General features: G+C 36.8%; 2 protein-coding genes and 2 long non-coding RNA genes across 4 annotated transcripts in view; 2 read left to right on the plus strand and 2 right to left on the minus strand.

Annotated features, from left to right (window-relative positions):
• Nucleotides 1-3,635, minus strand: part of LOC113113126 (uncharacterized) — a 69,173-nt gene extending 65,538 nt beyond the window's left edge. Inside the window, exons 1-3 of the mRNA XM_026279308.1 lie at nt 3,262-3,635; nt 2,600-2,941; nt 2,209-2,496 (exon numbers count right to left, since the gene is read on the minus strand). Of these exons, the coding sequence (XP_026135093.1) occupies nt 2,209-2,496; nt 2,600-2,941; nt 3,262-3,319 (688 nt within the window). The 5' untranslated portion in view covers nt 3,320-3,635. The remainder of the gene's footprint in view (nt 1-2,208; nt 2,497-2,599; nt 2,942-3,261) is intronic.
• Nucleotides 3,636-10,116: 6,481 nt separating this feature from the next.
• LOC113113205 (uncharacterized) lies at nt 10,117-11,222 on the minus strand. The gene is made up of 3 exons (XR_003293564.1): nt 11,123-11,222; nt 10,953-11,021; nt 10,117-10,774 (listed from the first exon to the last, which is right to left on the minus strand). It is a non-coding gene; the product is annotated as an uncharacterized LOC113113205 (long non-coding RNA).
• Nucleotides 11,223-15,961: 4,739 nt separating this feature from the next.
• Nucleotides 15,962-19,321, plus strand: LOC113113206 (uncharacterized). Its single transcript, XR_003293565.1, has 4 exons — nt 15,962-15,987; nt 17,673-17,897; nt 18,915-19,054; nt 19,132-19,321. It is a non-coding gene; the product is annotated as an uncharacterized LOC113113206 (long non-coding RNA).
• Nucleotides 19,322-20,904: 1,583 nt separating this feature from the next.
• Nucleotides 20,905-22,982, plus strand: LOC113113128 (uncharacterized). The gene is made up of 5 exons (XM_026279309.1): nt 20,905-20,977; nt 21,109-21,177; nt 21,278-21,343; nt 21,478-21,591; nt 22,253-22,982. The coding sequence occupies exons 1-5, from the start codon at nt 20,947-20,949 to the stop codon at nt 22,669-22,671; spliced, it is 699 nt and encodes a 232-aa protein (XP_026135094.1). The 5' UTR covers nt 20,905-20,946; the 3' UTR covers nt 22,672-22,982.
• Nucleotides 22,983-25,216: the final 2,234 nt, after the last annotated feature.

Below are 25,216 nucleotides of genomic sequence, written 5' to 3' on the forward strand. Positions count from 1 at the left end.
AAAGGTACAAGACCGTGTATATTTTCATTTCGAGCGAAGGAACTACTCATCCCATAAACCACCGCGCCTCACTGAATTCGACTGAAGCCACAACAGTGAACAAGCCTTTTGAGCGACTTCCAAATCTGATGATGGCCGCGCAAGCTTTTTCCTCCAGTGAATTTTATTTTATATAGTGAATGTGCAGTAATAGCAGTTCTTTCAGTATTGTGTTAATAAATAGTGTTTTATATAAGTATTGTGTATTGATTTTCATATTTATCATCGTGTATTGTATATATTGTGCCTGTGTGAAAGCAGTTAACAATAATGTCAGCAACATGGTGCAGTGCTCTGTACCTGACTGCAATCAAATGTCATTGCCATTACACAAATGTTCAGTAAATGCACTAAAAGGTATGTCTAAGCTTAATATTGTTTTGACAGTGGCATCATAAAATGCTTGATATGACTCATACCATATGAAGCCTACAGTAGCTTAGCTAAGTTACCAAGCTCTCTGCAAAACTCTCAATGGCAGCCAAGGAGATCATGATTGCTCTGATAAGTCTACCGTGCAAAAACACAACACAGGTTTTTATTTTATTTTATTTTATTATTAATGATATTCAGTCTTCACGGACCTTCGCGGGGTTTAACCAGACGGTTACACGAGCTCCACCAATCAGATGCATCACTGTGGGATTGTGGGTTTGTTCGGGATTGTGGGTAATGAAGTACTTAGCCAAGACATCGTGAATAAAAGGCAAAACAAGGTTAGTGCCCCATGATCCTTTTGCGTTTATATGAGCATATACTATCGCTTAGTACAGCCGTAGCTGGTTTTAGGTCTACCATGTATGGTTACGTTTTTATGGCTTATACCCCAAATGTCAATGCAGAAATTGCATTGAATTTTTACTTCCGGCACCAGCTGTGGGCGGACTGTGATGCTCTATTTGGTTTTTATTGTAATTGGTCTGTTGTGCAGTTTGTCGTCTGTGCTGGTCGACAGATATTGAGACGAGAGAAGTAGAGGAGAGCAGACCACAGTGTGACACTTTTGACTTCCACACAAGAAGAAAACTAAAGTATTTTGTCAATAAAATACAATTATTAACTTAATTAAAACTCATTAAAGTAAACCGTGTAAATGGCATCTCTAATAATAGCATTAATAAACTATCTAACCTGACAAAGAACAGATCGGAGATTAAAATAATAATAGCAGATTCATCTCATTATAATTGAATACTAATAACTGAGATGAAAAATGTACTTCTACTATGGTAAAATAGATGTTCAGAGATATCTAAACACAGTAAATGTTGTTCTGCTAGCGTGTGTGTAAATATTCAATCATGTGTGTATCATCTAACCCTGTGTTACTGTGTGTCCCGCGCTCCTCTACAAACACTAGATAATAAATAATAGTTCAACAATCAAACTTCACGACTTCACACTGAACCAGAGAAAGAGGCTCACACTGACTTTAAATACTGTACGGCTTGACATTAAAATAGATTAAAAACTGTTTAAAAATAAACAATAAATAACAATTTTTGTAATGAATATATAGGCCTATGTTTTTTATTCACATATTTTCCCATTTTAGTCCTGAACTGAATATCATTAAATGTAAAGGATGTGGAGTGAGGGGAAGTAAAATACATCTTTATAAAGTTTATTAACGTTTGGTTGTATTTTCTGCTAGGACTGTGTTAAATTTCCTCTGAATGTAATAAAATCTGACTTCTACATCGATGAGACTTGTCTGTTTTTGTTGTTTTCTATCAAGTTTGACCAGTTGAGTCTTATTTTCTGGAGAATACAGTATAATATAATGTGGAGCGTTTGTACAATAAAACAAGCACATTATGTTCAACACTCGCACACATTAACTTTAGTCTTAAACTCTGCTGTAATTATCAGGAGCTTCGGGAAGTTTTGGTCCCTGGATCTAAAACATGTGAAAACCCCAGACGCAGAATATGACAATCATATTATAACTTTTATCACATTACATTAAAAGTTAAAAGTTTCAATTCCTTCGTTCCCAGAAGCAGATCTTGAGCTGTTAAACTCAACTACAGTTCATTAGTTTGCAGAAGTGCTTTGAGTTTCTTCTGTCAGACTGAAAGAAGCTTTAGTTCCTCAGTTTTTGGCACAAACAGTCTTTAATGTTAACATTATGAGCGTCTAACACTGATAGAGGAGATGTTTTCTCACCTGATCTCTTGACAGTGAATGAGACTGAGGTCTTGACTTGATCTTTCTGAGTAACATTACATCTCCACTCTCTGTTGTGATCTTCATTCAGGAGTGTTGTAGTCAGAGAGATGATACAGGGATCTGATGAGGATGATCTCGTCTGTTTAACACCAGCCTGATTCACCCAGAACAGATGAATTTCCCCAGAACTGATCCATTCATCACAAGAGACTCGAGGATATGAATACAGCCGACAGGAGAGAGACACAGAGAGACCTGAACTGATCTGAGTCTGTGAGGATGAGACTGAAACACAGAATAACACACACATCACACACTCTTCAAACATCAGGAGAGATTAAATCAAGAATTTGCACTTTTTATACTGAACAAATAATCATTAAATTACCATGAAGAACATGCAGATAAACACGTGGGTCATTTCCTAGTTTTTGGTCTTTTCCATTCACATGAATCCATTGTTGGCAGGTGTAAGATCCATAATCTTCTGTTGAGATCTTCCTGATGTTCAGAGAGCAGTCAGACCCCAGACTCAGTCTCTCATGTCTCTTGATGTCATTCTTTATCCCTTTAGTAATCAGTTCAACTGTTCCTGATCGACTGCCTCCGTTATAGCTCCATGAAGTTGAGTTGCAGTCATGAAGAGCATCAGGAAGAGCATTATTACAGGGCAGACGGACATCTTCACCTGATCTGATGAACACATGAACATCATCCTCTCCACTGATACCTGAAACACAAGAAGATCTGAGTGATCATTATGATAGATATTAATAAATGAATCACAGAAAGCAGAAGGTTCAGATCAGTCTTTTTCAGCAGTTATTACAAACACACTCTCCAGAATAAACTCTTGTTCTTCATCAGAGAGCTGTTCAAATCACAAACACACTCTTCATCAGAGAATAATTGAGAGATGTTTGAGAGTGAATCTGTCTAGTTTGAGTGTGTTCAGGAAGAATCAGTGTGTTCTGTATCAAACACAAGAAGAAACTCTTTCTCAGACTGATTGCACTGAATGTGTTGAAGAGAAAACACAGATGTCTTTACCTGTGAGAAGTGAAGAGAGAGCGATCAGTCCCAGCAGACACAGATGACACTCAGACATTTTCTCTTTCTCTTCATCATTTGCTCTCAACTCTTTCTTTAAATACTCTCAGCTCCTCGTGTGGTTTTAACTTCCTCTGATCTGAGTGTTGAAATTCTTCTAGATCTGCACTATATGTCTGTGCATTATGAAGAAGTGCTGCTTTAGATTGTGTGAAACATGTTCTTCAGTGTGATAAAGTGCATTCTGTCAACCACACATCTGCTCTCAACACAGTTTATAAGCTATTCTCTCCTTTTGCACACAAGTGTTTTACTGATGCTTTTACTTCTGTCTTTGAGCAGTTTCCTGCGTGCTGTTAAAATCTAGAAATAACATCATTAATTATTAGTGATAAAACTGGTTTCCATTATTATTCACTTGTAGAAACTGAAGTGTGTGTTGAAATGATGAAGATCAATAATATTGTGGTGAAGTGCTTCTTTATGTTTTGAATGACCCCGCCCCATGAGTATTTAGTGAGCTGTGGTTGGTCTTTATTAAAAGTATCCCCAGAGCGTCATTGTGGTTGGGGTCCGTGTGCTTCAGCATGTGAGCTGGTGTCAGTTTAATTTTATAACAAGACAAATTCAATCGCACGTGTAACCCGGCGGGCTGGGAGTGACTGCTGTAGGTCTACTGCATTATGTATATGTGGACGTGGGATTGTGTTTGCTTATGGATGACGCGTGAATTCATTTTTGTGTAGTAAAGGGAAGGAAATGCGAAGTCCTGCTGATTGGTCTGTAAACCCACTCATGTGTCTGTCTATTTTTAAGTAGAAGTGTGTGTGTGTGTGTGTGTGTGTGTGTGTGTGTGTGTGTGTGTGTGTGTGTGTGTGTGTGTGTGTGTGTGTGTGTGATAAACTCCTATGTCAATTAGATTCTGCTATGTTTCGTCGCTATTGCATCAAAGCGTTTTTATTATAAATAATTAAAATCAGTACACAAAGTCAGATCAAACTATGGTCAATTTTTGGTTTGGCCCTCCCTAAAGTTGGTGAAATGTCACTTACGCACTTGTGGTTCTCACACATTGAAACGGTTAATATTTTTACATCTGTCTGTTTCACATTCACACAGTGTGTTATTTTTAACACATATCTCTTTAGAGAGCAGTAGGGAGGATTCGGCTCTAACAGCGTCTAAAACAAGTAAGATCTTGTCACATGGGAAAATAACTAAAAGATAAATAAAACCTGTAGGCCAGAAACTATTTATCAATAATGGAAGAGCAGCAAGTTAAATACACAAATGAAAGAAGGTTAAATTCCCATTTAAATTAATTTCTGCACATTATAACTGATCTGATGCATTGAAACATTAAGACTGCAAATTAAATCAAATAAACCTCTCAAGATCTCAGCAGAAGATGATTAACAGCTCCAGAAATAACTTTCTATTTATTTACAGTTTATGAACTTTGCTATTGAAAAACACTGGACTAAAATAACTCAATTTGTCAAGCTGAAAATTCTTAATGTTTTAAAATGATGACTCAAAAATGTAAGTTAAATTAAAACTTATCAACAGAACTTGTAAGTACTGAAAGCTTATCTCAGTATTTCTGCATCTCTTGTCAGTCTAATGATAAATCTGCAGTGACACACCAGCAATCTTCACTAGAGCTGTAGTCAAGTCCAGGACTAGTCAAGACCGAGTTCAAAGAGGTTCGAGTCCAAGTCAAGTCCAAGTCCAAAAGTTTCAAGTCCAAGTCAAGACCGAGTCCAAATGAGAGAAAAATAATCTTCTTCAAGACCACATACTTAACTACTGATAATGTACGTGATGTGAGAGACAGCATATCTCCTATTCTAAGAAAATAATTTTACATTATTATTTGTAATTATCAAAAAGCATGTTCAAAAATAACTATTTAGGACAGAGGTCTCCAAACTAGATCCTGGAGGGCCAATGCCCTGAAAAGTTTAGCTCCAACTGGCCTTAACACACCTGGAAGTTTCTAGTTTGTCTAGTAAGAGCTTGATTAGCTGGTTCAAGTGTGTTTAATTAGGTTTGGAGCTAAACTCTAAAGGCTAGAAGGGATATGTTTGACTCCATTAGGCATGCACACATAAATACAGCAAATATTTTTCAGAAACAATCGACTACTCCAGCATGAATTAAACATAACAATAAGTCCAACATGGATTTTAGGATTACAATATTGTGTAGAGCTGTTACTTTCTATGACCTTATCTATGTTGCATGTAAAAATAAAATATGTAACATAATAATTTGGGTTGTGCCTGAAGCCGAATACATAATTTGGAATGGCACGGATGATGACTTCAAAAACGAATGACGGACAAGGAATAATTCTGTCTGAGTACTCGGCTGAAGCTGACACAGTCTGGTGTTTGCTAGATAACAGTTGAGTCAGGGGATCAGCGCAATATTATACACAGACCTCTAAAGCAACGAGTGTGAAGTGAATTAATGTAAACTTTATGTATGAAAAGAGCACAAATAAAACACAGCATTGTTATTTTTTCTCCGTGCATCTCTCAGAAATCTGAGCATTGCAAGAGTAATTTCACCTATAATAATAAATCATAAATGTTATATTAGTTCTATCTATTTAAAAGGCAATGATTTAAACAGCGTGCTCACCAATCAAACAGCCCCATTGTGCATCTCTCAAAAACCAAACTAGTTCTCTCTCAAGAGTAGGCTAATAATCAGCTTACATACAGATACATTTTCTACTTGTCCTACATGTTTGCATCTTTATCTTTTGCTGGTTTGCGCGGCACACACACATTTGTTTAGTGAAGTTCACAAAAAGACTTAAAGAGTTCTGCTTAATGAAAATGTGCGCATTGAATGGAATCAATCATGCTCAAATGATCACTAGATGTTTGTCATGACCTCTGCTTGCAGGAAAAATATTATTTTAGAAACTAATAATTATTTAAGTTTAATACGACATGTTCAGTGATAACTAATTGTTTAATTGTGATTGGAGTAGAATAGAGCTGATTCCCGATGTGGAGTCAGCCTGGATCTTTTTCCGGGATAGTTTTTTGCAAGTAATAAATAGACACGCCCCACTAAAGAGATTCAGAGTTAAGGGGCGGGAAAATCCCTGGTTTTCCTCTGAGCTTGGAGATATTCTTCATGACCGCAATTTAGCTTGGGCCAAAGCAAGAAAATCGGGCTCTTCATCTGATTGGCTTGTTTTTAGGCAGTTAAGAAATAAATGTTCTTCTTTTATTGAGAAAGCAAAATCTGACTTTTATCTGTCAGCTACTACTAACACCTTAAATGATCCCAGAAAATTTTGGAAGGCTATAAAATTACTTTCTTCAAACAAAGATAGTATTAATGTTCCTTCTTTTATTATGAAAGAGTCTGTAGTAGTTCATGACAAGCTGGAGATATTGAACCATTTTAATGAGTATTTTATTCAGTCTGGTTCTTTGTTTGACACTGCTTGTCCTTATACTGTGACACCTTGAAGAGATGTACCAGTCTCTACAAGTGTCTTCAATCTCACTCCATTCTCAGTGGCTGATGTTCAAAAAGCCCTAAAAGGGCTGGCTCCTGAAAAACCTCCAGGACCTGATCTTATAGAGCCCTACTTCTTAAAAATAGCTGCTGATTGTCTAACGTACCTTTTTAATCTTACTTTAGAGAGCAATACTATTCCCAAAATATGGAAATCTGCATTTGTTTGTCCATTATTGAAAGGGGGTGACCCGTCAAATTTAAATAATTACAGGCCAATTTCTAATTTGTCTGTTTTGGCCAAAACGCTTGAATCCCTGGTGAGTGATCAGATTAAATACTTCTTGCATGTACAGGACATTTTATCCCCAGTTCAGTCTGGTTTTAGAAAAAAACATAGTACCATCACAGCTGCAATGAAGGTGATAAATGACATCTCTGTTGCTCGTGACAAGAAGCAGCACTGTGCAGCACTTTTTATTGATTTGTCAAAAGCTTTTGACACGGTTGATCATGATGTTTTAAAGATTAGGCTTCTTAATTCGGGGTTTTCAGAGAATACTGTCTCTTGGTTCTCAAACTATCTTAGTGACAGAACCCAGTGCATTAAGTATGATGGTGTTCAATCAGGTATTTTACCAATCCTTAAAGGGGTTCCACAAGGATCTGTGTTAGGCCCTATTTTATTTACTATTTATATAAATAACCTTAATCGGCATGTGTCTGATGCAAACTTTCATTTTTATGAGATGACACCGTTATTTACTGCTGTGCTCCCTCTCTTAAACAAGCCATTGCACATTTACAGAATGCCTTCACTGTGGTTCAAAACACGTTGCTACAGTTGAAACTTGTGCTTAATGCAGAAAAAACCAAATGTATGCTCTTCACGGGCACTCGGAATAGACCACTGAATGTTCCTTCAGTGATTACTCTTGACGGACATGAAATACAGACTGTTACAACTTATAAGTATCTTGGAATTGTTATTGATGATTGCCTGTCATTTAAGCCTCATGTTCACTGTCTAGTGAGAAAGTTGAGGCTAAAATTGGGTTTTTACTTTCGAAATAAGCTGTGTTTTTCTTTTAATGTTAAAAAACGGTTAGTGGCATCCACTTTTTTATCTGTGCTGGACTATGGTGATATATTATATATGCATTCATCTGCTCAATGCCTTCAAATGATTGACGCAGCCTATCATGCATCACTGAGATTTATTACTAATTGTAAAGCTCGCACCCACCACTGTGAGCTGTACTCTCGTGTAGGGTGGTCTGCTCTGGCCACACGGAGGCTTTGTCATTGGTACATATTTATATATAAGGCTATTCTTGGTGTGCTTCCATCCTATTTATGTTCACTTCTTATGAAAAAAAGTGCTGGTCATTACTCTCTGCGTTCTCAGGCTGTTGTCTTGTTTTCTGTCCCACATATCAGTACTGAGCTGGGTAAAAAGGCCTTTGTTTATTCTGCTCCCTTTACATGGAATTTGCTGCAGAACAACTTAAAACTTAGTAAATTGATTCCTTTGAGTGTTTTTAAGTTCAGAATGAGATGTTTTGAGTTGGACTCCCTCACATGTCAATGTTTTTAATTGAGATTTCATTGTAAGTGCATAATTGGCTTTCAAACTGTTTCTATTAATTAATATTTTATTCTCATGGTTTTTTGAGTGTGTGTCTTTGTACGTATGTAATGATGTGATGTAATTCAGCTGCCTATCTTGGCCAGGTCTCCCTTGCAAAAGAGATTTTTAATCTCAATGGGCTTCTCCTGGTTAAATAAAGGATAAATAAAAAAAATAAATAAATAAAAACTATGAAGAAAAAGATCTTATCAAGGTCTTATCAAGTAACTTCTGCCCCTTAATGGAGAGCAGGTCATGGTTGCCCAGCAACAGCAGACACCACTGGAGCACAAGTGTAGAGCGCAGGCCACAGAGTGCTTTGGAAAAAAAAAGGAAGGGTATAACTTCAGCATGGAGATCTCCAAATAGGGACGGGAACTCCAAAACAGGGTGGGAGCTCCAAAACGGAGTGGGAGCTCCAAAATAGGGTGTGTCTCCCACTCATTGACAGACAGTCACATGACACGCATGCAAAAAAATTTCTCCCCAATCCATTTCAGTGCAAACTCCGCCCCACAGCTGATTCTGAAGTTTTTATTGGTTGTTTCAGTTAAAATGTTTCATACACTATGCAACAAAAAATCCTACCCCCTAAACCTACCCCACACCTTACCTTAACCAGTGAAACTGACTGAATGGTGGGATTGGTGCTGAATAGTGTGGTAAAGAAAGTTCAGGAGATAAACAGTTAATAAGATTATGCGAAATGAGACTCACCGGACAATGGCACACCACCCAGCAGCACTACCCCCTCCTAGCTGTGAATTTCGTGCCCCAGGACGACCCCGTTGTTTGTAATAAAGCGATAGAGTAAAATCTCCCCCCTCCGCTGGGACGCTCCTGAGTGATTCCTGTACACATCATGAAGCAGAGGTTCAGACTCGGGTCCAAACACCACTGGCCACCAGCTTTGGCCTCTGCTCTCATGGAGAGCATTTATTTATATAGCATATTTTATTTTAGATGAACTAGAAACAATGTTTAATTTAAAAAGTTTTATTTTGAACTGCAAGTCATTAAAAATAATCTGAAGCCACAGCCACGAGTCAGAGACCGGACTTGATAACTACAGCCCTACTCTTCACAGTTCAGTTTCCTGAGAGCCAAGAAAACCCTGTGTCTGATATAGATGGACCGTTGGAAACATCCGTCCGTGCTGCAGAGTCACTGTAACACTCACACACTATTATTACAAGTGACCTGAGCTGAGCATCCTCGAGTCTCTGCTCCTGTAACTGTAGAGACGAGAGTGAGACTCACACTGCTGCTCAGAGAGGGAAAAAACATTGCTGCTCGCACCCAGAAACAGTTTTAGTGTTACTATATAAGCACAATATTACCAGCAATGTGAGAAATAGAAGCATTTTCACCACAAACACTCACAAAGAGAGTCACTGAACGAGAACAATTCATTCAAACATCCGTTCAGAAACAGCGAGTCGTTCACAGAAGAGCATGAATATCTGATTCTTCTCTCAGGACTAGTTCGACTAGAAGTCTTCAGAAATGAAGTGTCTATGAAGATGTTTCACATGTTGTGGAATGAAGATCTGATCATGATCATTTGCCAAAGCCAAAACAAAACAAAACAGCAAATGAACATTTCCTCCAAGAGCAAGCTGACATTAGAAACAAAACAGCCAGATACAGTAATGAGACTTTTTAATATTTGACTACAAACACAGTATTTGAATGATGTAAATATTGAATAATGAAAACAAAAACAAACAATCTTCTTAATGGGGCTTTTTTATTTATCTGGACACAATATCATGAGAAAAACACACACAAATGAAGATTTAAACTAACATGTAGACTAATGAAGACAAAACACAACCACATCCAGTGAGGAGAGACACGAAACCAAGAGAACAGGGACTGATGAAAATATAAATTCTGATTTCTGGTTGTTGTGGTGTTTCGACGGGAGAATGTGAACGTGACATAATCAAACATCATTTCAATCATCCTCATCTCATAATACAGTCAACAAACATCATCTTTCTGACTGGAACAGAAGACACTTGTCTGAACTCATGACTCTTTATGGTCACACGTGGAAAAAAGAAATAACTGCTATTTAATTGTTTGACATATAGAATATAATTTACACAGACACTGATGTAATCTCTCACTAATGTCTACAAGAAACGGTCTATACATGCTGAAAGAAAGAGTAGTTTTCTTCTAGATTTGGTTGAAATTTCTAAGATAAGTTTCATATAACTCTTCCACATATATGATGAATCTCATCAATCTGCTGCTGATGTGAAGAGCTCATGCACTGATCTGTCTCATGAATCTTTATTTGTTCTAGTTCACAGAGGCGTAAAGTTGACCCAGCGGCTCATTTTGTGTTCCTCTGATGGCAGCGTAAGTCACTGAATCATCTTGATCCTGAAAGAACAGCACAGAGTTTCTCCGTCAGTGTCTGAACCACAGACACATGTTGATAAAGCTTCATTTATCTGAGATTCAGATCCAGAACTACATCTCAGCAGCGTACAGACGAGAGAAGCTGCTGTTTTCTCTGAATAGTGATGAAGAACAAGAGAAGGAGCTGCTGTCTACTCACTTTGACTGATTTGACTGGCTTTTTACTGGAAGAAGAGACTTCAGAGTAAGTCACATCATCTGTCTGCTCCTAAACGTTTAACACACAGAACAGACGTGTGTCACTGTAATGTGTCAAATAATATGAGATTATAGACCAGAACTGAACGTCTAATGCTTTATTTGACTCACATTGTCTCTCGCAGCAGCAGGAGTCGACATGTTGATCGTCTCATACGTCACTTTATCTTCATTCTCATCTTTGACCTTCAGACAACAAACAGTTCAGACTGAGGATTCACTCTTTATTGAGCTTTAAAGACAGAAATCAGATCTACATCTACATCTACATCAAGGAGTAAATGTGAAAGTCACCAGCTCTTTTTCTGCAGATCAGCCATAGAACAGCAGTCAGGAAAACAGCGGCCGCAGCGACAGCAGAAATCAGGATCGCTGAAGAAGAGACAGACATAGACAGATCACCATCACAGTCAAAGAGGAAGACAACAGCCATCGAGTCGAGGGAATGAGATTCAAACACTGAGATGACGGTGTACCTGTAGAGTCTGGGACTGCTGTCTCTGGTTTATCTGGAGCTGTAAAAGATGAATGTTAGTTCAGATGAATCACATGTAGAATATGATAAACATATCTTAATCAGGTAATACACAAGATAACTCTAGCATGATGCACAGCACTGAATGAGAAAGACTGTGATGATGACAGTGTACCTGTAGTTTTCTGTGTGTTTGTAGTCGAGAGATCCTGAGAGTTTATGACTGCTGTGGTTGTTGTATCTGGAGCTGTAAAAGATGAATGTTAGTTCAGATGAATCACACTTTAGAACAGAGATCTCCCAACGTGTCTCCAAATCATTTTCTATACTGTATTCCTTTACCAAAAAGTAGTATACTTCAAATTAATTTTGTTAAGTATACTTAAGTAAAGTTCAAGTATATTTTTAAGTATACATCATGTAGCAAGAACACAAATATCAGTGTTCTAGTAGTATACTTGTAAGTGTGCTGTTTCAATTCTCCTTGGGACTAAATTGGCCCACTCTCTAGTATATAAAAGTATACTTTAAGTATAAAATTAGCTAACTTTGAGTACACAACTAGTTTACCTCTATGTTTGTAGTTTGAACTGCAGTTATACTAAAAGTGAACTTATAGTTTTGCTACGGGCCGTTGAATGCTTGAATCTGATTGGCTGACGAACGTTCTGAGGTTTTAATTATTTTCTGGGAAACGCACGGTGAATGTAGTTCCAGGCAGCTCTCTTGACTTCATTACAGTTCATATCACTTCACACAGTTAACTGTAATAACAGTCACACAGTTTACACAAACAGCGCTGCTCTGATGATTTCATCAGTTAGCCATACAGTGTAGCAACTAACCACATGTGACATTTGTCACTAGCGAGGTAATAACAGCGCTGTATGGAGACACTGCAGCTGAAGAGTGTTTAGAGACAGAGGTCTGTTAGCATAATTCACACAAGAACTATCTCCCTTTCTTTCTCTCTCAATTTTCAATTCAATTCAATCTTTTTTTATTCGCATGAATGTAAAGCTGTGTGTACATATACAGTTAAGTAGTTTTATACTGCATATACTGATAAGTTTTCTTTGAGTGAACTTTACATCATACTTTAAGCACACTACTATGTCCGTATTTAGGTTTTAATGTGTATATGTATAGTTATATGAATATCTGAACATACAAAACATCCAAAGAAAGAACATTTATTATAAACATTCTATTTCAATTTCAAGTAAAAAATTTTATGCATCTATTATAGGGCTGTGCGATTAATCGAAATCATAATAAATTCACAATTTGAGTGTTTGTGATTCTAAATCACTTTATAGCATGATTTTCCGTGGCCCTGACCTCCTGCAGTATACTGTCTGAACCAATCAGAATGCAGCGCTCTTTAGTGGAGTGTGAGAACAGAACAGAACAGACTGGGTCTAACTCCAGGTTCACACACTCTGTCTGTGATGTGTATTTTTTTCGAGCCCATGTTTATGGATCAGAGCGTTCACACTACACACGGTAAAATATGAGAACAGAAAAGATTAGAAATAGAAAGGTGTGGAAATAATGAATATCTAGCACATGATCATAGAGAGAGTTGTGAGAGCACAGGACACAGTTTGAGACGAGAGGAGACATGTTTTAAGTGTGTGCACTCTCTCCGAGCGAGAGCAGCGTGTATCTGAGCACACGAGTCTGGTTTTGTGACACAGCAAAGGAAATCTGTGTGTGAACTGAGAGATTCACACTCGTGCATTATTTTAATGTGCTTTCACGTTACATTAACACGCTCTCACTGCTGCTTCTGCACCACATACACATACTGTATCACACTGCAGACGGAGAGCGTGTGAACCTGTATAATGTATAACACATCGATTTCAACACCTGAGATACCGCTACTTTTTTGCCATATGTCTAGACATTTTGTTTGACATCTTTACTTACTGATTAGTTTGTCTCATGTCTGTTCTAGAGGTGTTTTTTTGATAAAGCTCTCATTGGTTTTCTTTTGGAAATATGTTTCAAATTTATACTGAATGCATGTATTACTGTAAAGCATGTATGTGTGTGTCAGAATTGTGATTAAAATCAAAATTGCAAAACTGATCAAAAAATCGTGATAGGTTTTTTTTTGCCATATCGCACAGCCCTAATATAATACTAATATAATACTACATCTTTTCCACCTGGACATGTAATACACAATATAACACTAGCATGATGCACAGCACTGATATTATAAAGACTGTGATGATGACGGTGTACCTGTAGTTTCCTGAGAGTCTGGGACTGCTGTCTCTGGTTTATCTGGAGCTGTAAAAGATGAATATTAGTTCAGATGAATCACACTGTAGAATATCAATCATATTTTAATCAGTTAATACACAAGATAACTCTAGCACCTGAGACACTGTACAATGAGCTCTATGAACACACAATGAGCTGCCTGGACACGGGTTTTATTTTATATATATATATATATATATATATATATATATATATATATATATATATATATATATGTATTACTGTAAAGCATGTATGTGTGTGTCAAAATTGTGATTAAAATCGAAATCGCAAAACTGATCAAAAAATCATGATAGGTTTTTTTTTTTGTCCATATCGCACAGCCCTAATATAATACTACATCTTTTCCACAAGAGCAGTTATTACACAAGATAACTCTAGCATGATGCACAGCACTGAATGAGAAAGACTGTGATGATGACGGTGTACCTGTAGTTTCCTGAGAGTCTGGGACTGCTGTCTCTGGTTTATCTGGAGCTGTAAAAGATGAATCTTAGTTCAGATGAATCACATGTAGAACAGAGATCTCCAACGTGTCTCCAAATCATTTTCTATACTGTATTTTCCAGTTTCCTTTTTTAAATAATCTGAAATGTGCTGATTTACTTCCCAAAGTCACTTGTATAATACACAAAATGGCTAAATAAACTATAGACACTTAAAGTAGGCACTAAAGTAGGTTTTTATAGCAATATTTCTCGTGTGTGTGTGATAGTATTCACTGATGGTTTTGGGATCACGGTGAAGAGAGTTTGAGGTTTGATAATCAGACTTTATTTATTTTATTTTTTTGTGACAGTTAACAGTTTCCCTCAGTTAACCCTTCCCTGATTGTTTTTTTTATTATTATTTGTTGTTAATTGTTATTTTCAAAATGATTTTTTAAAGCATTCATGATGTTTTTTTTTATTTTTATTATTGATATTTGTTTAATATACCGGGACAACCGTCATTGACAGAAAGAGCATGATGAAATTGTTTGCTTAAAGGTGCGGTGTGTAATATTTACAATGATCTATTTACAGAAATGCAATATAATACACATAATTATGTTTTCTTAGATCTTAACTGAAGCACATCCTGATTATTTCACCACTTATAATAGTAAAGAACAGGGACATGCACACATAGACATCAAAGGGGGCTTGAGCACCTGCACTTTTTATTCCTGGAGAGAAAGTGCCCTTTTTTCTGGGGTGCTTTTCTTTTCTTTTTTTTTGAAAAAATAATATATATTCCTGTTTGCGCACAGCTTCCCTGTCAAACAAATATATTTATTGAAGAATAGAATAAATATCAGGTCAAGAGTTCTGAAGCGCTCTTTGTAATAATATATCACAATATTACATGTTTTTCTGTATTTTTGATCAAATAAATGCAGGCTTGATGAGCAGAAGAAACTTCTTTCAAAAACATTAAAAATAGTAATGTTTCCAAACTTTTGGCCTGTACTGTATCCCCCAAAACTGCACAACTGTAGAGTAAAACATTAATAAAAAAGTGATAATAAAAAATGCGTCTTAAAACTGACATGATTGTACAAAATCACAGTCTGGGGACTCAGAACTCAGATCAACTGCTAACATTAAGTTTAGGGTAAAAATAACTGCCACGAAATTATAGTATCTTACTCCTATGCAATAAATTGTTCTTTCACTACATCTCTTTACCCCTGTCTTTATCCTCTTCTCTTCTTTTTGGCACTGTATCTATCGCAGACTATGCTCATTTATAATGTGTCATGTAAATTCGGCCTTGCGTCACAATCAGGAAACTTTCACCGTGTCTAGAACTGGCGCGAGCTGCCAGGCCCGTTTCTACGAGCTGTGTGTTAACAAAAGCAGTGCTGTCTACATTGCGTGATTTTTTTTCCCAAACCGGTTGAGCGCAAACCACGCCCCCTACGCGAAAACCCCACCCCGCAGCCGTGACTCACGTCTCTAGCTCGATTTCATTGGTCAACTCTGTTACCTCACCTGAGAAGAAGTTTGGACGTCAATCAAAGTCGTTGATGGATCCGTCGCTGACTAACGGTAAACAGTTCTTTTCAATAACATTTTATTATTAGAAGTATGTGTAGGTCTCAATGTGAGTTTTTACATGTATTATTAAAGTTTTCATTTGAACTTTATCTTATTCATTAGGTTCGCTCTCAGGAGAGTGCGCATGTTTGGGCTGTGAAGACCAAGCCGTACATCTGAAGGTAAAAATATGATTTCAGAAAAAAATAAAAATAAATAAACATTGTACATATTTATATATTTTACCAAAGTAAACTGTCTCTGATTTTACTCAATGACAATGATATTCGACTCACTCATTAAACGCTCACTACTGGCACCTACTGGCATCATAATTTCTTGTTTTTTTATATTAAAAAAATATTTTAAAATAATCTCATGATATTATTTAATACAGTCGTATTTTTCAGTGTAAATTATTACATTTTATAGGTATAGATAATCACATTATTATAAATTGTATTCATGGATCAAATGTAAGAATTTGAAATAAAAGTATTAATGAGATTAATGGGAAAATGCCCTCTATAAAGGGAAAAAAAAATTAAATAAATACCCCTGGATAAAATTTAAAGGTCTCAGCTGATAGAAAACTGATAAAAATATTGCTTAAGAATAAATCATATTTGCAAACACATACACGCATGTTTGTTTTTGTGAAAAGTGTGTTCATCCCATAGGTGTAATGGTTTTTATACTGTAGAAACTGTATATTCTATCACCCTACACCTAAACCTAACCCTCACAGGAAACTTTTTGCATTTTTACTTTCCCAAAAAAACTCATTCTGTATGATTTATAAGTGTTTTGAAAAATGGGGACATGGGTTATGTCCTCATAAGTCTCCCTCTCCTTGTAATACCTGTGTCATACCCATGACATTATACAGAGTTGTGTCCTGATATGATACAAAAACAAGAACACACACACACACACACAGACTACCAGTCAAAAATTTGTGATAATAATGAATTATTATTTTTCATTTTATTTATTTACTTATTTATTTTTACTGTTGTTTCTTATGCTCATCAAGGCTGCATTCATTTGATCAAAAAATACAGGGAATTTTTTTTATTGTTAAATATTATTATGGTGTGAAATAATTTTTTCTATGTTTTCTAAATCTAATTTATTCTTGTGATCAAAGCTGAATTTTGAGCATCATTACTCCAGTCTTCAGTGTAATTTCCTCAAAAAGATTATTCTAATGTGCTGATTTATTATCAATGTTGGAAATTGTTGTGCTACTTAATATTTTTTTGGAACCTGTGATAATTTTTCAGGATTCTTTGATGAATAAAAGGTTAAAAAGAAGAACATTTATTCAAAATATTAATCTTTTCTAACAATATACTCTGCAGTTCTAAAGTTTGGGCTCAGTATTTTTTTTATTTTTTTGAAAGAAATAAAAAAAATTATTCAGCAAGTTGTTTATTCAGTGTTAAATGAATACCAAGTGATAGCAAATATTAAAAATGTATAAAAGATTTATATTTTAAATAAATGCACTTATATACAGAAATAAATGACAGTTTAAAATGTATATTTAAGAAGGAAACTTTGTTTTATATTGTCATAACATTTTGCAAGATTATTATTTTTTTCCTGTATTTTTTATCATCAAATGCAGCCTTGATGAGCATAAGAGACTTATTTAAAAACATAAGTCTTACTGATACTAAAGTTTTGAATGGCCGTGTATACACACACACTACTGTGCAAAAGATTTTGGACACTAGTATTTTATTTTATTTTATTTGTTAAATAAACTTGGTTTACTGTTATGTGTCTAAACGTTGGGCCATCTCAGTTATAATACTAATGGGTGAATTTTCTTTTTGGTGACTTCTTTTTACTTTTACAGAACTGGTTGCCTCCTGGGTATAAATATCACTTCTGCACATATCGTTTGTGCACTACAGAAGGCAACTCACACCTGGACCACACAAGTTTTGAGGCATCACTAAGAATTGCATTGACAGAAATTTGTGAAGTAAAGGAATGGGTGGGAAAGCTTAGTGAATCATCAGGAGTGAGTTGGAGCGTGGCAGTGACAAAACCAAATAAGGGACAACGTGTACTTTATAAGGTAATATCAAATAATTTAATTCATCTTTACACTGTATAAGTGTAAGACCATTAGTTACACTGAAAATAACTTTACAGTAAATTTTGTTAACATACAGAATTGTACTGTGCAAAAGGCACATTAGATTCTTCCCCCAAATTTCAAGACCATTATTTATATATGTATTATATATATTTCACTTTATTCTGCCAGTAAGTAATATCAGTTAACACTGACTTTTACCATTAATTGAAATAGTCCAGTGAGATTTGTATCCCTGTGATGGACTTGCTATCTCTAGACTCCAGTATTTGTATAACCTTAGGACAAGTGAGATGGATTGATGGATTTTTGTATGCACAGGTGATCTGAAATCATATAGTTCACACATAGACCAAATCTCACCATCATCTAGTCCATCTGGGATTGCATAAAGAGGTGAAAAAATGGAGAGACACTAAAACCTGTGGCAAAATCTCCAATACACTTGGAGAAATATACCTGAAAATTTAAATGATAAAATCTAAAACATTAATAAAAAATGTATTCATGACATTATTTAATAAAAATACATACTTTAGAACACTATTTCTGAAAGCATCATCAATTTACAGCATATACATTACATATGCGTATACATTTTTCAATTTTTTTAGCTTTGCAGGTTGATTTATCCAAAGGTCTTGGAGATATTTGCACAGTATGTAGCCTGTCTTTTTTTGTTTCTTTATGGAATCGCTGTTGGACTGTTGAAACTGAGATCATATATCTGTGTAATCCATACTTTTTGCTGTTGGACTTGTTGCAATTTTCTCCCTGGAAGAAGAGATCTTATATGTCAATGAAATGTTTTCCTGGACAACTAAAGGAGTAATTATAAAAATAATTACAATTAATGGCAAAATGTAAGTTTGGACATAATCGTCTATTGCCAGAGTAATGTAAAATATATAAATAACTAAATAAAAAAATTAGCATGTCTAAGATTTGTGCATACTTCTATACATATTTAAACATTCATAGTATGTCTATCTTTAGGCTCATTACAGGTGCCAGCACAATGTTTATGTCCGATCAGACACGGCTAATCAAAGGCGGCTTTCAAAAAATACATGCTGCGAGGCAAAAATGCTTTGCACTCTGGTGAAGACTACAGACAAAAGGGGAGGAACTAGTAGGTGGGTTAGAAATGTCAAGATTGGATAAAATCAGTGCTTTTGCTTGCTTCTTTGTGTGATTTGTTTTTATTTTTCAGGAGCATTGATCCCCATATACCTACTTACCCAACTTCGGTGCGTTTGTACAATGTACACAATCATAACATCTTTGTTGCGGAGGCACTGAGGCACAAGGATGTAGGGGTCAAGGCAATTGAAACCCTGACACAGTTGTTTGAGGTTGGGCACAGTCCAACCTCAGCTCTGGCTGTAGTTAAAAGTGACCTGTTGGCTGAGCATGGCAACAAATATGTAAATGTCTCAGCCAACCGTGCCATTTGCCCAGACCTTCAGTTTTGCTACAGGTATGTGAAATTTCACTTGGTGCAAATCAGTTGCTTTGACGAACTTATTTAGTCAAGACAATTTTAATTTGCAGACTGTATCAGAAGTTGAAAAAGCAGGAGTTTGGAGAGCAAAGTGGGGAGGCAATGCTAGCGGCTTTGGAAAGACAGGTAGAATGGTACAATGTGGCCTGTAATGACACCTGCGCCAAGCTTAAAATATCTTCAGCTGGAACACCACTTGTAGCCATTTGTTCCCCATTGATGAAACAAACACACACTCTCTCAAATAGTGGAGAAATGTGTTTTATGGATTCATCTGGTAACATGGACCGGGAGAACTGCAGGGTGTTTCTCCTCCTCACACACACCTGTGCAGGTGGTCTTCCTCTTGGGATAGTGATAACACAGTCAGAAGATGAGAAGACAATTAGTGAGGGATTAGAGCTGCTGAAGTCCTTACTGAAAAATGATGCCTTTGGAGGGCGAGGTGAGGCAGGCCCTCGTGTGTTTTTGACAGATGACTCAAAGGCTGAGAAGGGAGCTATAGCACAGGTCTTTCCTGAAGCCGCACAACTGCTCTGCATATTTCATCTTCTCCAAGCTGTGTGGAGGTGGTTGTGGAACAAAGAACATGAAGTTGAGATGAAGGACAGGCAGACAATGTTCAGCATAGTAAAAGACATGCTTTATGCCAGGGAGATGAGTACAGTTGAATTACTCTACCAGCAAGCCCTTGACCACCCTTTGACCACCAGGTAGAGAAAATAGTAGACAGTTAGAGGTAGCTTAAATATTTTAGTAGTACTTGTGATGCATTTACCCTCCCGAGACCTATCCTGAGGGTTTTATTGTATTGTTTTTATTCTTTACAATTTCTCTTTACCCATTACAGATACAGGAAATTCCTGACGAATCTTTACAGTCGACGTGAGAGTTGGGCTCTCAGCTATAGGAGGGACTTGCCAACCTGTGGCAACCAAACCAATAACTATGTGGAGGCTGCGATGCGTGTCTTGAAAGACAAAATACTTCATAGGACAAAAGCATTCAACCTGCCTCAATTATTCAACCTTTTCATTACCCGACTAGAGATGTACTATGAAGCACGTGTGACAGACGTTGCTCTTGGCCATTGGGAGGCATTCCACCGGTCAAGATTTCTTGCTACACAAAGTAATATCAAAGCATCGGATATTTCTCAGGTAAAATGTAATTTTTAATTATGGATCATTAAAAAACGTGTGTTTTTAAGCCTTTTAAGTCTTGTTTTCATACTGTCATCATCAACTGGCAAAGTTAAACTTCAATACGAAATACGCGAGAATGCAGGTCCATTCTTTGCATTTTTATAATTGAGAAACATCCAATATGTCTGTATTTTTGTCTTTATGTCACTGTTAGGTTGGAGAAAAGAAATTTCAGGTGAGATCATCCACATTAGGGCACACATATACCGTGGACATGGAGCTGGAGCTCTGCACTTGTCCAGTTGGCCATAGTGGGGCACCATGCAAACACCAAAATTACAACATCACCTCCATCAACTTTCTCCCCACAACAGCTGAAATGAGGGCTGAGCTGCTGAAAATAACAAAAGGTAAGTATTTCTTTGTACCATAGGTTGTCACACACACACTGACTAATGCTGTTTTTAAAAACTTTCTTCTTTAGATATTTTAACTATTAAATTATTATATTAATTAGATGTCTTGTTCATCATCTTCACAGCCTCAGTTTCTCTTGACTTTCTAAACCCTTTACGGCAAAATATGCCAACGCCAAGCACATTAGCTCCAGGTAAGGAAGTTCAAGTGGGACAAAGAAACTTCATCAAACATGCTTAATTCTTCACAAAACAACTATTACAGCAGTGCAACATTGGTATACATTTTTTTAGACGTGCCTCGGAAACAAGAAACCTGCACTTCTGATCATCAGTATCATCTCAGTGCTGAAGATGATGGTCAGTATAAAGGGAGGGATGGTGCTGGTTTTTTTTTAATGTATTTTCTTTTCTTTTCTTTCTTATGGTGGCATATTGAACAGAAACACTCTTGTAACATTTCAGTTTGTCTATCTGTATCTTTTGAATTGTAGAGTCACATCAGCTGGACCTGTCTTCGACCAGCTCTACACAACTGCAACAAATATCACCTATGCAAGAGGACCCCTACTCCAACCATCCCTGTGTTCAGGGTAACTCAGAGGGAGGTGAGTCAATTAAGCTTAAAGTTACATTCAAAATTCTGTATAGATGCTTGTTTGGGCCCTAGCTTAAAGGGATCCTTAAAGGAATAGTTCACCTTAAAATGGTTATTGGTTGGTAATCAAACAGTTGCTGTAGTATATTTGCATTGTCATTTTTCCATGCTGTGCATATTTGGAACAACCTTATGCTGAGTAAATTACGTCAGATGTTTGATTTATTTTTTTTTTACTTTGCACACTTTGGCATAGTCTGCCGTTTGGTATTCTTGCTTTAACCTTTTTGGTCTTAAGTGCGAGCTTTTTAGTATTTTGAGGGGATCTACTACTAAACAATATTCTGTATTGAATTATACACCATTTATTTCTGTAAAAAAAGAAAATGATTAAAAAAACATTTTATACTTTTTTTTTATTAATCCAGTAAGTTAAAAGTAGGTAAATTAAAACAAAGGTATTTAAAATCCAATGAATGGAGGCAGATTAATAGAAAGAGATAAATGTAATCAAGTGCAATACTGTAGTATAACCAGATGACTGTATAGGCATATATTTAAACAGGACTGTGTGATTCCTGTTGTTGAGAACAGTGTTTTTCAGCTTTTAATAGGCATTTGTGGGTGTTTGTTGTTATATAATAGTTTTTTATTGTTGTCTCTTTAAACAGCATCTTTACCTCAGTCTCCTGTGAAACGGATGCTGAGACTGCTCAGTGAAATGGCTGAAAACCCAGACTACAGTAATGCCATGTCTAAAATGGCCAAGCAGCTTGAAAAGATGCAGCACAACCAGACCCAACTGATCTCGGCATTTTACTGCTTTGGTAAAGGGATGTCAGTATCAAAACGTGCAGCAGCGTTAAGACGAGCTGCTAGACGACCAGGTCCTATTATTGGCTGTCAGCCAACAGCAGTGGCCAGAAGAACAGCTAAGACTGGTTCTAGGCAGCGTTTGACAGCTGGACGCCCCAGAAAATGCAGTTCTGGTTCAGAGCATGACTACAGCAGATATACAGGGAAAAGGGCTGTCAGGGTTCGCCACAAATTGTCAGAATCCGTGGCAATTAATTACTCACATCAAGCATAAAATTATTTGTATGACGTGGGTGGGTTTGGGTGTGTGTGAGTGTGTGTGTGTGTGTGTGTGTGTGTGTGTGTGTTTAAAAATGGTTATTTAGTAGATTAGTTAATGCAAACATAGTATTATTTATGAAATTTAGATCCAGACTGCAGGTTATGTAGCCATTTTAAAATCATTTTTGGAAACTTGTTAAAAATATTAACTGCACAGAAAAAAAAATCAAAAGTTTTTATAGCAATTGTGAATTGCATGTAATGTTTTTGTGTACCAGGACATTTTTGTATGTTATCTATGTAATTGATAAATAAAGCTTTCTATGGCCAGTCAGCAAGTTGATTATTACTAATCATCACGCAAAATGCAAACAAAGACATGCTTTTAAATCGTTGTTGGGTTACTTTGATGCCACTTTAAGTCAAAATGCACCTAAAGTCTTGAATTCTGGGCTAGGAATGCAGGTAAAAGGTCATATTGTTCGCTATATTAAATTAAAATTATATATATATATATATCAGTATTAAGCTTCTCTGTGTTCCTGTTTTATAGCAGCCTACATTATGTAACTTCATAATTTTTTTATTTTGTACACCCTTTTATTTGTGTTTTGGATATTATATCCATATATCTATGATCAGGGGCGTAGCAACCCCGCACTTTTAGAAACAGGTGATTCTGACCCCTGCTAATTTTTTTTTTTTTTTTTTTTTTTTAGGATCCAGCGTGAATATTTCCTGTAGTGTTCTCTGATTTGTTACTTAGATTTGAGTGAAGTAACATTCAGCCAATCACAGAGCGAATCATCTCCTGGGCGCGTCTGCTATGAGCAGTGATGCCAGTAACGCGTTACGCTAATCTGACCACTTTTTTCAGTAACGAGTAATCTAACGCATTACTATTTCCAAACCAGTAATCAGATTAAAGTTACTTAACCAAGTCACTGTGCGTTACTATTTTTGTCATTTTCCTTGATAATAATAAAAAAAATTATTCTTGCTTCTCGGGGAGTGAAGTCACCTATGCGACAAGTCACGTTTTCAGCATGCATGAAGTTCACGTCACGTCCCATGTAGCGACACAAACGTAAACAATGGAGGGAGGCGAGAGATGTGCGTTTTCTAGATGGAAATACAGTCACTATTTTGAGTTTGTGTCAGCTAAAGATGACAACATTAAGGTCCGTTGTACACTCTGTGCTGGCGGCGACAAAGTGTTATATAGCTACAAAAACACTAACGTTACATCGAATTTGAAAAAACATTTGGAGTCGCAGCACTGTACAGTTAAACTTATAGACGGTTTCAACGGCAACAACATAAACAAACGTTAATGCGCGTGAGCGCTTTTGTGGACCTAACTTAACTTCCTGTAGACTCCAAATAGAATCAGTAACAACAGCCAAGTCCCTCTAGAGTAGATATTTTTTGATAACAAACAAAATGTGTTTTCTGTGTGGATCAGGCGGACTCAATGAAAATGCTAATTCATTATTTGCCAGCAGGAGATGTTTTAAAGCATAGACATAAAGCGCGAGAAATAGAGGTTTCCCCAGTAACAGCTGTAAACAAAGCAGAGCTACGCTCACACGCTGCTTTATCAGGAATATAACATGCACGTCTTCTTTCAGAAATACAGCGATATAAAAACACCCGTGCCTCGCTTTGATATTTAAACATAAATGTAAGGAATTATTATTATTAAACGTGCAGTACGTTACGTAACGTTACGTTACTCATGTTTATTAAAAGACGCCTTTTTGAAAATCGATCAGTTTTAAAATTGTTGCGAGTCTCCAAAAATAAATAAATGTATGGGAAACACATCCCGCAGCACAACCACCTGAGCCCAACTTTAGTCTACTCATCACCTTGGCTTTAACTGCGTTTGTAGAAGGCACCGCAGCCAGACCGATATACACAACACAGACCGGAAGTTAACTTAGGTCCAGGCGCGTGCGCCCGATGAAACCGTCTATAGAGCAAGTCAGACCAGGTGATGAGAAGCAGACAGCAGGAGGTCCCCGACCACCCAAACAACAAAAGCTGGACTCAGACCAGGTGATGAGAAGCAGACAGCAGGAGGTCCCCGACCACCCAAACAACAAAAGCTGGACTTCGGTGCAAAACCAGTAAGTGGGGGAGAGTTGAAGAAGTTAGTGGGGCAGTTTGTTGTGGAGGAAAGGCTGCCATTAAATACAGTTGACTCACCCTCGTTTCGTGAATGAGGTCGACTTTGTGTCAACTACCGCGGATATTTGGACTGCTAACAACAGAAGTTATATGGGAGTAACGCTCCACTGGATTAGTAGATCCACATTAGAGTGCAGCAAGGCTGCATTGGCATGTAGGAGAATTCGCGGCAGACACACGTATGATGTTATTGGTGCAGAAATCGAAAACATTCACTCATCGTATGGATTACTACATAAAGTAGTTGCAACAGTGACTGATAATGGATCCAACTTTGTCAAGGCGTTTAATGTTTATCAGCCTGTCACAGAGTCAGATGATGAGACGGAGGAGGGAGAGTCCACCCCCACAAATGATGATGTCAC

Source organism: Carassius auratus, chromosome 13, assembly GCF_003368295.1.
Source record: "Carassius auratus strain Wakin chromosome 13, ASM336829v1, whole genome shotgun sequence".
Lineage (NCBI taxonomy): Eukaryota > Metazoa > Chordata > Actinopteri > Cypriniformes > Cyprinidae > Carassius > Carassius auratus.

Coding starts and splice junctions, on each gene's coding strand:
- LOC113113128 (XM_026279309.1), top strand. CDS start 20,947: ATGAGGGCTGAGCTGCTGAAAATAACAAAAG. Junction 20,978..21,108: donor GCTGCTGAAAATAACAAAAG/GTAAGTATTTCT, acceptor TCATCTTCACAG/CCTCAGTTTCTCTTGACTTT. Junction 21,178..21,277: donor GCCAAGCACATTAGCTCCAG/GTAAGGAAGTTC, acceptor ACATTTTTTTAG/ACGTGCCTCGGAAACAAGAA.